Source organism: Heptranchias perlo, chromosome 3 (assembly GCF_035084215.1).
Source record: "Heptranchias perlo isolate sHepPer1 chromosome 3, sHepPer1.hap1, whole genome shotgun sequence".
In the NCBI taxonomy this organism is placed as follows: domain Eukaryota; kingdom Metazoa; phylum Chordata; class Chondrichthyes; order Hexanchiformes; family Hexanchidae; genus Heptranchias; species Heptranchias perlo.
Window position 1 is genome coordinate 18,389,394 of NC_090327.1, and position 16,370 is coordinate 18,405,763.

The window sequence follows — 16,370 nt, forward strand, 5'->3', positions numbered from 1 at the left end:
TTCCTTGGTAAAAGTACTCATTTAGTAGGAGCATTACTACCTTTCAAGACACAGAAACCTATTTGAAAAGTTGGTTTTCCTTGACACTTCGGGCAGCTGCAGCAAAGCTGGAGCACCAACGTAAATGACTTATTATCTGGCTGTTTGCAGGCTGAGTGCTCAGTCCAATTCCTGATCGGCAGCCTGTACGACTCACTCACAGCTATTAGGAAAGAACCAGGGGTGGGGGGCAGAGAGGAGAAAGAAAACAAACCACAGCTTTCAAACAACTGCTCAGGCACGAGCCTCCAAGTGATCAGTTGTTTGTCTGTTGCCACCGATGCTGTGGAATTGTCCCACGAAGTAAATGGGGTAGGGGTAGGATTCCAGAGCAGTGCGAGCCCAGGCTTTAACAGAACCCCATCTCATTTGAAGAGCTTTTGTACAATAAATGTAACATAAGTGAACATCATGATGTATTTTCATTAAAATTAACATCCGCTCATTAGGTTAGTGAAAAGCCGCTATGCTAATAAAGTAGGGAAAATTGCCTTATACTTACACTGGCTTTTTTTTTACTAATTTCAGCAAATGGTGGAGCATATATCCCTTAAAGAGGTTTATACACTTGCTTACCTTGTGTGGCGATATAATGGTTCGGTCTGTGATAGCCCTGAAAAGAGAAAATAAAGCTTTAAAATTCCTTTGCGACATGATACAGAATCTTTATTTGTTCTAGTTTAGTGATGTGGTCAAAGAATGGAAACAATTAACTACTTGAAGATTGTGATGGTGCTTCTGTAACCAAACGAAAATATACAAGGCAACTATATTTGGTTTATTCAGCAGGCTGAAAATGAGATACTGTATAAAACATAAACCTTATCAGCATGCAGGTTGAGTGAATAGAAATGTACGGGGGGATACTTAAGAGTAATGAAGAATTTTTTAAAAGTAGATTGTTAGAAGTGGCTGTCAGCATCAGGACTTCTTTTAAAATACTAAACAGTTGCAAAAATTATTAACACAGTTTATTTTTTTACATAAAATCAGAAAATGCTGGGCCTGTGCGAGAGATCGATCGATATCTGAAAGATAGCTTAGTGTTTTGGTTATGACCTTTCATCAGTTTTGGTGATTTCTAATCCTTGATCCCACACAAAATGTTAACCTATCTTTTCTCTTTCAGATGCTAGTTGATCTGTTATGCATTTTTCAGCATTTTCTGTTTTTATCTGATATATATTTCCATTTCTAGATTTCGATTGTTTCTTTTTAATGCAGCGATTGAATATGCCACATTCTGTTTGATTACATGGGGCTCCAGGATTTTTACTGGTGTTTTACAGATTATATCATGTAATTTCTTGCACTTACAATTAGGGTCGTTGGTTGAACGTGACTGAATAAGTCAGATTTCCTTTTTAACACGTGGGATTCCAGCGGTGCTTTGGGGATCAAATTCCACATCCAGTGGCTTTGTTTATGATCAAAATGAATGAGGGACCTGCCTCGAACAGTGGGAAAGGCCCTAGCCTGCCCATTAAAGTCACAAACACATGCACTGTTAGACCATTGTTACCAATCCACCCTACAGTATAAATAGGACAATTTGTTGCCTATGAAAATGTACTCAGTTATGGAACTGCTCCCACTAGAAGCCATTCCATAATATAAAAAGAACCAAAGAATCAGTCTTCTTATTAAGCGTTTACTTGCAACAGAAAGCTGAGGTAGTTTAACAGAGACAAATTACATTGTTTGTTTTTATGTATTTTTCCCTCTAATTTTCCCCCTAATTTTCTCCCCTTCTGGGACCTTGCCTAAATGGCCATTCTTCATGTGTGAATCTAGACAGAGTGAGCCAGCAGGCTATTCAACAATGGAAGGCCTCACAGACAAGCCAGATTGTGTCCTACCTTGACATCTACACAGGCGAATTTCCTGAGGTTCTCTGAATAGCAGCCAGGAACAGGAACACTGGCTGATTTTTCTCTTTCATAGCCAAAGGGCACTGAGGCCAATCATAGTATCCTGACTTACTGCACTGTCTGTGACCAATTCCACTCAGGCTTGAATCCTTCTAATTCTTTATTACTTAGTAGTTCTTGGGTATTGTTTTTTTTAAAAAGGCAAAAAATGTAAAGCCATTCAGTTCTATGGAAGCCCATTGCGCACAATAAAAGTCACTTTCTTTTTGTAATTGTACAACTGCCATCAGAACAGCAAAGCACGGAGTTCTGCCTAATGTGGTCCTCATATACTATAGTCTTTAAATTCTTTCAATGTGGAACATTAATTATTTAAATGAACAACTCTGTACTGCAGAAGGTTGCAAATCAACTCCTCTTAACTGGGTACCATTAAGTGTTTGAAAATTGAGGTAAGCACGTTCCATACTAAGTTACACAGCCTAATAATTACTTTTCAGAAGATAGGGCAGGTGCAATGCAGCTTATCCACAGATAAAACAATTAAAACTGTATTTCTTGTTTGATTTGTGTTGAAGGTATTATTTGCCTTTCCCGATTTGTATGCGAGTTCACTAAGTTAAGTTAAGAGATGACATTGCTGTGGAATGAAATTTTTTCACGACTTTTTCACCTAGTATCAGCTTCAAGCACTCCCAGAGTAGGTGCAGCATGGATTAGATGGAAAATAAAGGCCTTTTTTCCATAATTATGTTCTTTTAGAAAGTGGTTATGATTCCATGAGAAATAGTGGACCGGAAAGCTTTACAAATGCACTTACAGTCTTACACAAAGCAATCACAGGTATTCTTCGTCCCATGCAGCTCAACCATAACCCTAAAAGCACCCCCTACAGTATAATAATTCAATCCACAGCTCAGACTAAAGGGATGAAAGTATCCGCTCTCTGCCAGTTATACGTGAACATGAATTTGAGACAGTCAGTTCCTAATGGGCACAAGCACACGGAACAAAACTGCCCATAATCAGCATTAAACTGACAGCCTCACTTTGTGAAACCTTAGAACGACTGGTGCAGGAAATGCAAATGTCACGCTAGTATAGTGGGACACGCTGTTCAGAGATTGCCAATTTGTTAGGACAGAGTAGAAGGAGCTTTAATCTGTCTCTGGTCTGTGTTCTACCTGACTTGAAAGTATTTGATACTGGCAGCTGGTACCAAAAGTGGAAAAGAGCTCTCGATTCACCAACATTGTCCCTTCATCAGCTAAAAAAAAACACAATAAAAGACTTATATTGAGCAATTTAGTTACTTACTTCCACGTAGTTTGCATTAATGTAATCAGAGTTTGAGTCTCCCTCCAAAGGCTGCAGTCTGACCCGAGAATGATCGTCTGAAAGAGAAGACAGTCAACACTGATTAATGAACATAGATCTTGGGCCTTAAAGGAGGACCGTAGTCTGGAGTGCCTGCTTTTGTTTCAAAATAAAAAGTGGGAAGGGGACACTGAGTCTCCCAAATTTCAGACGTTATTACTGGAAGCTCAGAACCAAGCAATTGCAGCATGATCTCTAGCTCCACCCCAACTCCCGCAACCACTTCCCAACAAAACTCACGGCTGTAAATGGAGCTAGGGTCTCCCTCCCAACCCCTTCTCCCCTACACTCCACCGTTCATACACCTTCAGAAGAGACCGGTAGAGAGCTATTGTCGCGACAACTCTCTCAGCTTGAAGACAGGTGTGTGCTTCTTCACATGGTCTATCAGCCCTCTCCCCTGAATGGCACAATGGGGGTCTTCCAGAAGGATTCACCTCAGCTGGATGGAGATCCCGGCAGGAGAAAGGGATCACCAGATTAGACCAGCTTCTTCATGAGGGACGAAGTAGTGCATTTTCCACCAGTTACCTGACAAATTTCTCCTTGCCCTACGTGACCATACCGCTATCTTCAAATGAAGCACTACCTGTGGAACCCTACAATACTTTGCAGGCCAGCGTGAACTAATCCCCTTCGAACTTTCCTTCCACCCCGCAACTGCCGCTTGTGGACACATCTGCACTCTGTGTACCATTCTTACCTCCATGACTAAGGACGGAAGAGAAAGCAGCACAGGAACAAGACCTAAGCGGGCAGATTAGGGGGAAGGAATGGCAAAGGGTCTGGGGTTAGACCCTGAACAACACCAGCTGCAGCAAAGTGCATTGAGGCCATTTCAAAATGATATATCACATATGCTACAACATGCTGATGCTCCACAAATTCCATCCTTCCACTGCAGATGACTGCTGGAGGGGCTATGGCCATAACAGCATCCTCCTCCACATATTCTGGTCACATCCCCACATCCAATCATTCTGGCTAGATCACTAGGAACATGGCTGGTCTCATTATCCCAGAGAACCCAGCTCAATGACTGCTGGATCTGCCTACTGGAGGGACGAGCAGACTAGCACAACAATCGTTAATAACTGCAAGAATATGCATCCCCCTTTATGGCAGAATGCAGCCCCACTCACAAGAAAGATGTGGCTGATACACATTTGGTACACCTATCAATCAGAATGAATGATGCTTGGTGTCCACCTAGAACTGCGGAAATGCCAGGTAACTTCAGGTCTGATCCTGAAGATCCACTTAACACAAACTACTGCCAAAATGGCCACTAGTATGAGGTCTTCCTCACCATCACCAGCCCTAACTAACCCAGAGCCAGAGAAGCTGCCTTCGCCCCTGACCTGCGTTGCTCCCAGTGCCAGCAGTTTGGATATGGCGATACATTCTTCCTGGAGGAAGTCGCAGTGACTATACAAACTATGTATGAGAATGTACCCTCATAAAATATATGTATTTGTGCCCCTAGGTATGCAATGACTTCATATATTATCTCTGTAAATGTACCATTAATCATATAATGGCTTCATCAAGTATAAGAATGTACAATTATATGTTTAACAGCTTTATAAAATGTGAATGCAATTTCTTGAGAATACAATATAAAAATAAAAACAAAAAAAAGGCAGGGGGGGGGGGGGAACAACAAAATCAAGCTGAGCTCAGAGCCACTCTGGAGCCACACAAGCCCATGAACTACTGTTCAGGTACATAGAGAAGACCGAGAGGTGATCTGATGGAAGTCTTTAAAATTGTGAAGGAGTGCGATAGGGTAGACATAGAGAAGATGTTTCCACTTGTGGGGGAGTCCAAAACTAGGGACCATAAATAAAAGATAGTCACTAATAAATCCAATAGGGAATTCAGGAGAAATGTGGAGCGTAAACACCGGCATAGACCTGTTGGGCCGAATGGCCTGTTTCTGTGCTGTAAAATTCTATGTAATACTGCACGAACCTCCTCCCACCTTTCTTCATCTCACCTTATCCACATGTCCTTCTATTCCTTTCTCCCTCATGTACTTATCTAGCTTCCCCTTAAATGCTATTCGTCTCAACCACTCCATGTGGAAGCGAATTCCAAATTCTCACCAAGAAATTTGCCATTAAAGTAATTTTCCTCTTTTCATATATCCTTCCTACCTCAGTTGGGTCTCAGTTGTTGCTCAGTTGGGTCTCAGTTGTTGCTCAGTTGGGTCTCAGTTGTTGCTCAGTTGGTAGCACTCTCGCCTCTTGACTCAGAAAGTTGTGGGCTCAAGTCCCATTTCAGAGACTTGAGCACAAAAACTAGGCTGACACTCCAGTGCTGTACTGAGGGAGTGCTGCATTGTTGAAGGCTTTGTCTTTCGGATGAGATGTTAAACCGACGCCCCGTCTGCTCTCGCAGGCGGACGAGAAAGATCCCATAGCATTATTTTGAAGAAAATCAAGGGTGTTCCTGGCCAATATTAATCCCTCAACCAACATCACTAAAACAGATTATCTGGTCATCATCACATTGCTATTTGTGGGACCTTGTTGTGCACAAATTAGCTGCCTTATTTCCTACATTACAACACTTCAAAAGTACTTCATTGGCTGTAAAGCACTTTGGGAAGTCCAGTGGTTGTGAAATGCACTATATAAATGCAAGTCTGTCTTTTCTTTATAGAGCAAACTGGCCTCCTTATTCTGACCAGGTGGACTACAGCATACCCCTAGAATTAGCTTGGAGTTTTTTTTACATTAGAAATGTCTAACCAGAATAATTCATATTGTAGCTTTCTACCTCCCATAGGATCAACTTATTTTACCTCCCGGGTTCGCCTGACATATAGAGATACGCAACCTCTTTTTCTGTCCACTCTATCTTTTCTAAACACTCTCTACTCCTTGAATGTTATATTTGCTTCCATCTTCAGCATTTGATCTCAGCCAGGGCATTGTGATTGGCCTCAGCGCACCTGGGCTTTTTAAAAATTCATTCATGGGGTGTGGCCATCGCTGGCAAGGCCAGCATTTATTGCCCATCCCTGATTGCCCTTGAGAAGTTGGTGGCGAGCCGCTTTCTTGAACCGCTGCAGTTCGTGTGGTGAAGGTTCTCCCACAGTGCTGTTAGGTAGGGAGTTCCAGGATTTTGACCCAGCGACAATGAAGCTAGATAGGGGAGAATTCTGCCTGGATTCCTTCTCCTGATTACTATCCAGTGACTCCTGCTGGAATGTGAATGTCTGGATGCTGGATGAGAACAGAATTGGGCTTGGCTGTGACATCGGTCAAATTGTCTGCCAGCCTCACTGGACAGACTCACCAAAGAAGAGCCAGTTGGCGAAGGTACCAGGTATCTGCCAGCACCCACAGAGCTGTACCCCCACCATGAAAGGAGAAAAAGGGAGAGGAACAAAAAATTCTGGAATTGCTGATTCCTGGCATTTTCATGTAGAACTATTAGGAACATAACAATATCATTAGTTTCTGCTAGGAACAGGTGGCGTTATTGTTCCTGCACAAACTAGAATGTGACTGAATGTTACTGCAAAACTCTGATTTCCATTTACATATAGACAACATTGCTAATGGGTGAATAAGCAATTTAAATTTGGGATTTCTGTCTGCATCTGACACAAAGAAGTGGAGCGAGGCTTCAGTAACTAATTCACATGTCAAATGCAGATATCACAAGGGCGCTATCTTGCAATAACACGCACCAACCTATTTTATCACAGATAATGCGATAGCGCTTCTAAAAACTCTTCATATCAGGAGAAATAATGGTTATGCAATTGCATCAGTTGTCCAACTTTAGTCTCAGATTTAAACAAATGTACTTGATACCCTGATGTAGTACAAGGCATCGTATTATTAGCTAATAAATATGGAAGTGGAAAGAATAATTTTTAAAAAAATGTTTTATATTCATACTTGGGATATGGGCGTCGCTAGCAAGGCCAGCATTTATTGCCCATCCCTAATTGCCCTTGAGAAGGTGGTGGTGAGCCGCCTTCTTGAACTGCTGCAGTCCGTGTGGTGAAGGTTCTCCCACAGTGTTGTTAGGTAGGGAGTTCCAGGATTTTGAGCCAGTGACGATGGAGGAACGGCGATATATGAAGGTAAAATTTAATATAGACAAGTGTAAAATATTGCTCGTAGGAAGGAGAAACGGTCTGCATAGGGACTCTGTGAATAGTGTTGAAATAATTAAACATGTAATTGAAAGAGATCTGGGGATCTTAGTTGCTTTGATACTGGGTAGAAATTGTTCCTCATTGTGCCCATTTTCTGGGCAGAAAATGGGGGCAAAAATGATCAACTTTGTAGGGCTATGCCCTTTGCCACAAAGAGGCCTGAAATATGTCTGATGCCATATTTTTAGATAATTTAAATTTTTCAGCATTAGAAGTGACTTTGAATTATTAGGAGTAGGCTGCAGAGCCTTCAGTGCTGTGTCCAGTTATAGTCACTGAAATACAAAGGGGATATTCAAGCCCTGGAAGTATTTTGGAGAACAACTACAAGGCCAATTCCTGGGACACGAAGACTGAGGTATAAGGAAAAGTGATGAAACAGGGGCTTTCCAGGCTTGATAGTAGGTGACCATATAGAAAGTTATATAAGGTAGGAAACAGAATACAAAAGGCAGATCCGAACACTATTTCAAAATAAACCATGGAAGTGGAGCAAGGCGACACTGGTTCAAAGAAGAAAAAGGTAAACTTAGGAATTATATTAGGAGGTTCTTCACACAGACAATGGTGGTCAGAGTGAAATAAGGGTTTAATTAGGCGATAACACTCGTCACCTTGTCACTGAGTTAGTTGGATTAAGAACTGAAGCCATAGTTACTAATTTCATTCAGTACTGTCAGTGTGATAAACCAGTTATTCAAAGTCCACAATCCACACCATTTCCTTGCATGAGGGTCATTCCCTGGAATTCGACAACATGCTGCATGATGAGTGATGGCTGTGGTTAGTTGTCAATGGTGGCTAGGCATTGCCCAAAAGGAAGAGGGAAAAAAAAACCATAGAAATAATAATTCTTCTCTTTTAATAGGACCCCTTCACTTGTTGTATTGAAGTTAGGATAACTCTGTCTCGTAATGACATTTCTCTGCTTTATTTTTCTGCAAAGAAGAAGAAACTGCACTGAGTCTCAGCTGACTTAACAATGCACAGCTGCATGGCAACGAACGTAGGGCCAGAGGCAAATGAAGCAAGAAATCTACCGAAGATATCAGACTGTAAATGGCCCCCAGGCATCTATAGTAAGTACCAATGCAACAGAGAAGGAAAGAATTATGAAAAAGGTTCTAACTTTGTCAGCACTAAGTGAGGGGCAAGTCAAACTAAGGTCAAATGGTCAACAATGCCACAGCCATGTTGTTGCTTTTATAAAATAATGCAGCCTTTAACTAGAGTTGGGATCACCTTTCAAGAGAAGCAGTACTCACAAGCAATGATATTTCCATATCTATTCTTCATCCTGTTTTCATCTTTCTTGGCAGAGTCCCATGGGGCAGACTGTCCTTCATAAAAACTCTAGAACAAACAAATGAACTGAATGTTATAATTGGTGACAGTATTCACAAAGGACGTGTGATTATAAAAGGGACATGGGGAGAGGAGTAGACAGATAGGCCACAATAACATTAGCGAGCTCCATTAGTGCGTGGATAGCACTGTGCATACAAAGGAATTGCAAAAATAAAGTCAACTTCTTGTCAAGCATGATTGAATCTGTTAACTCCCTCCCCTCTGCTGAAATTAGTAAACAATTTTACAACACCAAGTTATAGTCCAACAATTTTATTTTTAATCCCACAAGCTTTCGGAGGCTTCCTCCTTCCTCAGGTGGTGTGGAAGGAGGAAGCCTCCGAAAGCTTGTGGGATTAAAAATAAAATTGTTGGACTATAACTTGGTGTTGTAAAATTGTTTACAATTGTCAACCCCAGTCCATCACCGGCATCTCCACATCACTGCTGAAATTACCCTTCTTCGTGACTTCAGTGTTCACCGTGATGCCAATTGAACTTCTGTTCTATTATGGTTCTGTATTCTTTAAATTTAATGTAAAAGTTATACTATAGGGCCGATTTTACAAATGTGTGCTATTAGTGAGGAGACTCTGCCAACGTTGTCCATGATTTTATGCCCATCAATTTTAATGGAAGGAAAATCATGGGCCGTACGCCTGTGATTTCTTGCCAGTGAGTGATGCTCTCGGCCGGTGGTACACATTCGTAAAATTGTGTGGGGGTAGTTTTAACTTTGTGGGTGATAGTGTAAAATGGGCAATACTGAATTAGTCGCCAATGGAAAGGAAAATCATGCATAATGGGCAGCTAATTCAATATCCCCCACTTCAAACCATCGCCCAAAGGTAAAATTACACCCTTTCTGTCTAGCAGGAACTATACTTGATTCTCCAGCCCAACTGTCACAGCCCTGCAGCCCAAGCTAACTCAGCAAAGACAAGGGTCAAACATTGGAGATATTCCTTGCCTAAAGAGCTCAGCATCCCACTGGACAACACATTTACCCATCGAGCCACAGATAATCTGAGTTGAATGAGTTCAGAGTACCACTTTGAAAGCTTACTGAATTGTAGTCTGAAAACAACTGAAGTGCTTGCTTTACAATCACCAAAACCATTGCAAACAACGTCTTAAATTCAATCTATAAAATGCATCATCGGAGTCAAACATTTGTGACTGAGGTCTATAGCAATGTGTTTGGTCCTGAGGGAACCTTTCATGAGCTGACAGGCTATTCAAGCATGAAATAGTTTTATTTCTCCTTTGGAATGTGTGGTATTTCTGCACAAAGTGTGCTATTTCAATATCTTTTGTTCCCGGTTTCTATTTTGCTTGATGCGCAACATAAACAGAAATTACATTAAGGCGGGAGTGGCCACCAAACAGTGCAGTTGATTGGGACAAAAGAAAAAATTATAAAAGCCAGAAATCTGCAGTAAAACAGAAAATGTTGTAAATATTGACGGGTAACTTCTGACTTCACCCCTGCGGTAACCTGGTGGGACGATCGCCCGTCCTTTATAGAACACCGCCCAAATTTCATTCTGTTGATCTCAACGGAACAAAAATCAGGTGGATTATAGAATGGGCGGGAGATTCGCTCCACCAGGTTACCACCCAGGGGTCAAAGTTGAAAATGACCCCCACTGTACCTTCAAGAGAAAGGTAGGATAACCACTCACTACCTCCAAATAAAAGGTGTCGCTATGGGAACCCTTATGAGTCCCAGCTATGCCTGTCTTTTTGTGGGATACGTGGAATATTCCTTGTTCCAGTCGAACTCAGGTCCCTTCCCTCACTTCTTTTTCCGGTACATTGATGATTGTATCGGTGCTGTTTCCCGAACTGGAAAATTTAATCACCTTTGCCTCCAAATTCCACCCTTCCCTCGCCTTCAAATGGTCCATCTCTGACTCTTCCCTTCCCCTCCTCAACTTCTCTATCTCCATTTCCGGGGATAAGTTGTTCACCAATATCTATTATAAGCCCACTGACTCCCACAGCTACCTTGATTACATTTCCTCCCATCTCGCTTCTTGTAAGGTCTCTATTCCCTTCTCCCAATTTGTCCATCTCCCTCGCATCTGCTCTGACGATGCCACCTTCCACACCAGTGCTTCCGATATGTCTTCCTTTTTCCTCAACTGAGGATTCCCCTCCACTGTAGTTGACAGGGCCTTCGGCCGTGTCCGTCCTATTTCCGCACTTCTGTCTTCACCCCTTCCCCACCTTCCCAGAACCATAATAGGGTCCCCCTTGTCCTCACCTTCCACCCCACCAGCCTCAACATTCAGTGTATCATCCTCTGCCATTTCCGCCACCTCCAGTGCAATGCCACCACCAAACATATTTTCCCCTCCCCTCCCCTTTCAGCATTCCAAAGGGACCACTCCCTCCGTGACACCTTGGTCAAGTCTTCCATCACCCCCAACACTCGCTCTCCTCCCCACGGCACCTTCCCATGCGGGCGCAGGAGATGCAACACCTGCCCTTTCACCTCCTCCCTTCCCACCATCCAGGGCCTCAAACACACCTTCCAGGTAAAACAGCAATTTACTTGTACTTCTTTCAATTTAGTATACTGTATTCGCTGCTCACAATGCAGTCTCCTCTACACTGGGGAGACCAAACGCAGATTGGGTGATTGCTTTGCTGAACACCTCCACTCAATCCACAAGTGTGACCCTGACCTGCTGGTCGCTTGTCATTTTAATTGTCCCACTCCCACTCTGACCTCGGCCTCCTACACTGTTCCAATGAAGCTCAACGTAAGCTCGAGGAACAGCACCTCATCTTTCATTTAGGTATTTTACAACCTTCTGGACTCAACATTGATTTCAATAACTTCAGATCATAACCACGACTCCCATTTTTTCAGACAGCTGGTGCTGGTAATGGTTCTGCTGCTGCTATTTACAGCTACTCTAGACCGATCTTTTCTTTCTTTACTTGTCCCATTACCACCCTCCTTGCCTTGCACCATCATCCCTTTTGTTATTTAATCACTCCTGCCCTCCACCCTATCACAGACCTTCTCTTTTGATCTTTCCTCTCCTCCCCCCTTTCCCTGGCTCTGTATTTGCTTACAAACTTTAACTCTTCCAGTTCTGACGAAAGGTCTTCGACCTAAAACATTAACTCTGTTCCTTTCCCCACAGATGCTGCCTCACTTGCTGAGCTTCTCCAGCATTTTCTGTTTTTATTTCAGATTTCCAGCATCTGCAGTATTTTGCTTTTGACATATCGTATACTATATATAATATTTCAGGTTTGACCCCCTCATTAGAACCATTAACCAGTCTTTCCCTTTCAGGCTTAACTGACCAACATGCATTGCATTTGCTGCATTTTCTGTTTGTATTTTTTTTAAAAAAAGAACGAAAGATCTCAGGAAGTCCCAAAGCACTTTACAGCTGATTAAGTACTTTTGAAGTGTAGTCACCACTGTTCACCCTAAGCTGTGTGCGTGTGTGGCTGCGCTGCAGTTTGTTGTGTGCCGCGCACGTAATCATTCCATCCGCGCGCCCAACAGCACTGTGGGAGAACCGTCACCACACGGACTGCAGCGGTTCAAGAAGGCGGCTCACCACCACCTTCTCGAGGGCAATTAGGGATGGGCAATAAATGCTGGCCTCGCCAGCGACGCCCACATCCCGTGAACGAATTTAAAAAAAAGACCAGTGCTCTCTGGTGGAGCCGCTGCTGATCACTTTGCGGCAAGGGCGGGAGTTAAAGTTAGGTTGGACGGGAGCGATGTACTGAGAACGTCGGCATGTAGTGCAAAAACAGGCGGAAGATCGGAAGAAGAGGTTAGAGGAACAAAGACTGAAAATAGAGAAGCGACGAGCTGTACTCGAGGAATGGCAGCGACTAAAGCTTCAGAAAAATAAGATGTGTTTCTCATTGCAGCTTTACTCCAGGAATTAGCATAGCTGGAAGGCTGGCAGTCCCAGATGCTGCATCTTTCCCAAGAGAGTCTGGTGCCTGAGTTTGAACTGCAGACTCCACTGATGCTCAGAATCTAATATGGTGACAGACTTAATGGTTTCTGGCCCAGCCGCTAGACAACTACCTCATCAACTTCCTTTAAGAAGTGAGGCAATGTTGACCGCAGCACAGTCAGTGGGTCAAATATATGAAGAAACAACAGCCCTGCACTGAGGTCTTTTTGGGTAGGCCCAATTAGAACAGCCTGCTCCACTGTAAAACCTTTGAGATTCGCAAATCAGCTTTAACTGGAGTATATCAACTTCTTCCAAGCAGTTTTACAATTATAAACATTATTTTGAAAAAAATATGATTGCAATTCGAGATGACACCAGTTCATTTTGCTCTCCTCTGTTCAAGTGGCTTTAGGACCTGTTACTATGACAACTAATATCCAGGGCCGTGAAATTGGTCTTTGCTTCTAACGCAAAAGCAGCATTAGTGGATCAACACCCTGCCCAATTCTCTTTTCCAGTGATGCCCCGTTTTGCACCACCGCTGAAGACCAATTTCACCTTGTAGGACTCCAGGTGATCGGTTGCCAACTTTGCTCCATTCTGTCATTCCCTGTGCCAACAATAATAATCAAATAGTCCTTGCTATTAGTTAAATTTCAGGTTTGCTAAGCTTTTAGACAACTGTTTATAATAATTCAAAAACTTTCCTACACTGTACAGAATGATTGCACAGGATTGAAGTCTGCTTTGTGGATTTGTTTACATTAATGTCTGCATTGGCAGGATGGTACTGTTGAACGTGGCTGTGGTATAGAGACTGCAGCAACCACTGGTATGGGGCAGGCTGGCATAACTTTTTGGGGTGGGGGGTGTCGAGGGCAGGGGTATGGGGAGGTTGGGGGGGTGGTGGGTCACAGCAAACACTGAGACATTACGGTGTCCAAACTTCAAAATATCAAGAGAGAGTCTGGACAGTACAGCAGTGGTTCGGCTACTGGACGAACAACCCAGAGGTTGAGAGTTCAAATCCCACCAAGGCAAGTTGTGAAACTGAAGTCAATAAATCTGATCATTTGTGGTCAGAAAAAGACCGCAGAAGCTGCCGGATTGTTATAAAAACCCAACTGGTTCATTAGTGTCCTTCAGGGAAGAGAGCCTGTTATCACTATCTGGTCTGACCTGCATGTGACTGCAGTCTCACACAATGTGGTTGACGCTCAATGCCCTCAGTTCAACCAGCAATAAATACAGCCTTGCCAGCATCACCCACATTTTATAAATGTATCAGCCAATATAACATTAAATTGTTACAATTATCGGTTATTTTGTCCATTTGTTCTGTTTGTTATATACCCTGAACAACGTTTTCTAAAGAGGTGTTCTGTTCAAAATTGTGATTTTTTTTTACAGTGGCGCACTCAACCTTTATATCGGTGCACAAACCCCAAATTCATTTCGCACATGGCCCAAAAAAATTAGAGGCAACATTGGTAGTCACTGTTGAAATGCGACAGCCAGTTTGTGTACAGCAACCTCCCACAAATGTGATCATAGCCAGCTAATTTGTTTTAGTGATGTTGGTTGAGGGATAAATATTGGCCAGAACTCCCCTGCTCTTCATCGAAATAGTGCCATGGGATGTCTTACGTCCACCTGAGAGAGCACACAGGGCCTCGGTTTAATGTCTCATCCGAAAGACAGCACCTCCGACATTGCAGCACTCCCTCAGTACTGCACTGAAGTGTCAGGCTAGATTACATGCTTAAGCCTGTGGAGTGGGACTTGAACCCACAACCGTCTGACTCAGAGGCGAGAGTGTTACAAACTGAGCCACAGCTGACACTAAATAAGGTGCTCACTTCCCATTAGGTTGAGGCCATTAAGTATGAATTAACAGGACTAAAAATTTAGGTATTGGGCCTTGCGAGATGTTCACTCCTCTGGCCGTCTGAACTGTTTGGCTCCTGACATCTGAACCAATGGAGAACATGCTTCCTTATACACTCGTTATTCTTATTTGTGTTGGCAATAAGGCAGAAGTTAAACAAAAATGGTCCCTTAGAAGGACCTAAATGATACAATATGAAAAATGAGCTGATTCTTTTTTTGCATTCTCAATTGTGAATAAAATATATTTAAAATGGCCGCTAAATTCAATCACTGGTCTGCGCTGCTTTAGTTAACCGCAGCAGGATCGGATTGTGGCACTGCATTTAGCTCCAGCCTGGACTAGGGGAGGAAAAATCAGCCAGGTTTTCCAGTCCTGATCATTATCAAATGATCACTTGTGAAAACACCAATGTAGAGATCGGATGAGGATCAGACTCAGCAATGATGCTCCCCTTGGTCAAATATCATGCTGACACTCATCATCAAAGCTTACATGTGAGTAATGGCCCCTTGGAAATGGTAACGGAGAGCGCCTCGAGTCAAAGTCTTCAGGGACAGAGGCAAAAGGAGAAAATTGGTGAAAGTCCATTTAAAAACTATTTTTAAAAATTATGCTTCGCTGGTTAAGAATGCATCTGAGGCCAGAATTTTGTCTTGGAGCTGGGAAGGGGGCGGGGGTTGAATTGGAGACGGGACACCCGGAAGGACAGGTTTCCTGGACGTCCTTATGATTTTGACGTAAGGACGTCTTTTTTTTGTCGGTTTCCCGACCAACTGACCAGCCTGATTGACAGGTAAGTCTTCAGGTAAGTCTTAGATTGTATGGATGGGGAGGGGGGGCATGGGTGTGCACGGGGGCATCGATGGACATGGGGCACTGATGGGCATGGGGGCACCGATGGGCATGGTGGCACGGGGTACCAGGGGGCACGGGGTACCAGGGGGCACGGGGTACCAGGGGGCGTGGGAGCACTGATGCCCCTGGGTGCATCTGGGGGGCATGGGGCACCAGGTGGTATGGAGCACTGATGCCCATGGGGTCATCGATGTGCATGGGAGCATCGGAGGGCATGGGAGCACCGGGGGGCATCGATAGGCATGTGGGCATGGCGGGCATAGGGATCACTGGGGCAGGGGTCAGTCATCGGGGTGGGGGGGGAAGTCAGTCACCGGGGGAGTCAGTCTTTGGGGGGGGGGGGGGGGGGGAGGTGGTGGGATCAGGTGTCATGGGGGAATGATTGGATGTCAGTCACCGGGGGGTCAGGGGTTGTTGGGATTGGAGGTCATCACGATGGTTCGCGATCGTTAGGAGGAGGGTCTGCGATCATTGCGGGGGTCCGCGATCATTGGGGGGTGGGGGTCAGCGATCGTTGGGGGAGGAGGGGTCAGCGATCATTGGAGGGAGTCACTGCAGGTATGATTGTTCAGCCTGGGGGAAGCACGCCTGCTCCTCGGGCCCACAAGCTGTGCCAAAAAGGCACTTACCTGCAGTTTTGGGCCTCTCATGTGGTGTGAAGGAGAAGGCCCGGGAATCCCGGCCCCCAGGAGTTGCAATCGCAAAACCCGAAAAAAATGGCAGCCCATAGCCTCCTTGAAAGGTTTTAGTGACCAACTTGCCTCCTGGGAGAGGGTTGATCGCCCGGCCCTCGTCTCGCCTCAGTGAAAACCAGAAATGGGCGGGTTGGGGGCGGGTCTGAAATTGTTGCAATTTTCACTGCC

At 44.0% G+C, this 16,370-nt stretch overlaps 1 protein-coding gene across 3 annotated transcripts in view; it reads right to left on the minus strand.

Moving 5' to 3' along the window:
- Window positions 1–16,370, minus strand: part of LOC137310786 (receptor-type tyrosine-protein phosphatase mu-like) — a 797,377-nt gene that overhangs the window by 88,887 nt on the left and 692,120 nt on the right. For all 3 annotated transcript variants that reach the window (XM_067978407.1, XM_067978404.1, XM_067978408.1), the window contains 3 exons: window positions 8,733–8,820; window positions 3,228–3,304; window positions 616–652 (listed from right to left, as the gene is read on the minus strand). In XM_067978407.1, coding sequence (XP_067834508.1) covers window positions 616–652; window positions 3,228–3,304; window positions 8,733–8,820 — 202 coding nt within the window. The remainder of the gene's footprint in view (window positions 1–615; window positions 653–3,227; window positions 3,305–8,732; window positions 8,821–16,370) is intronic.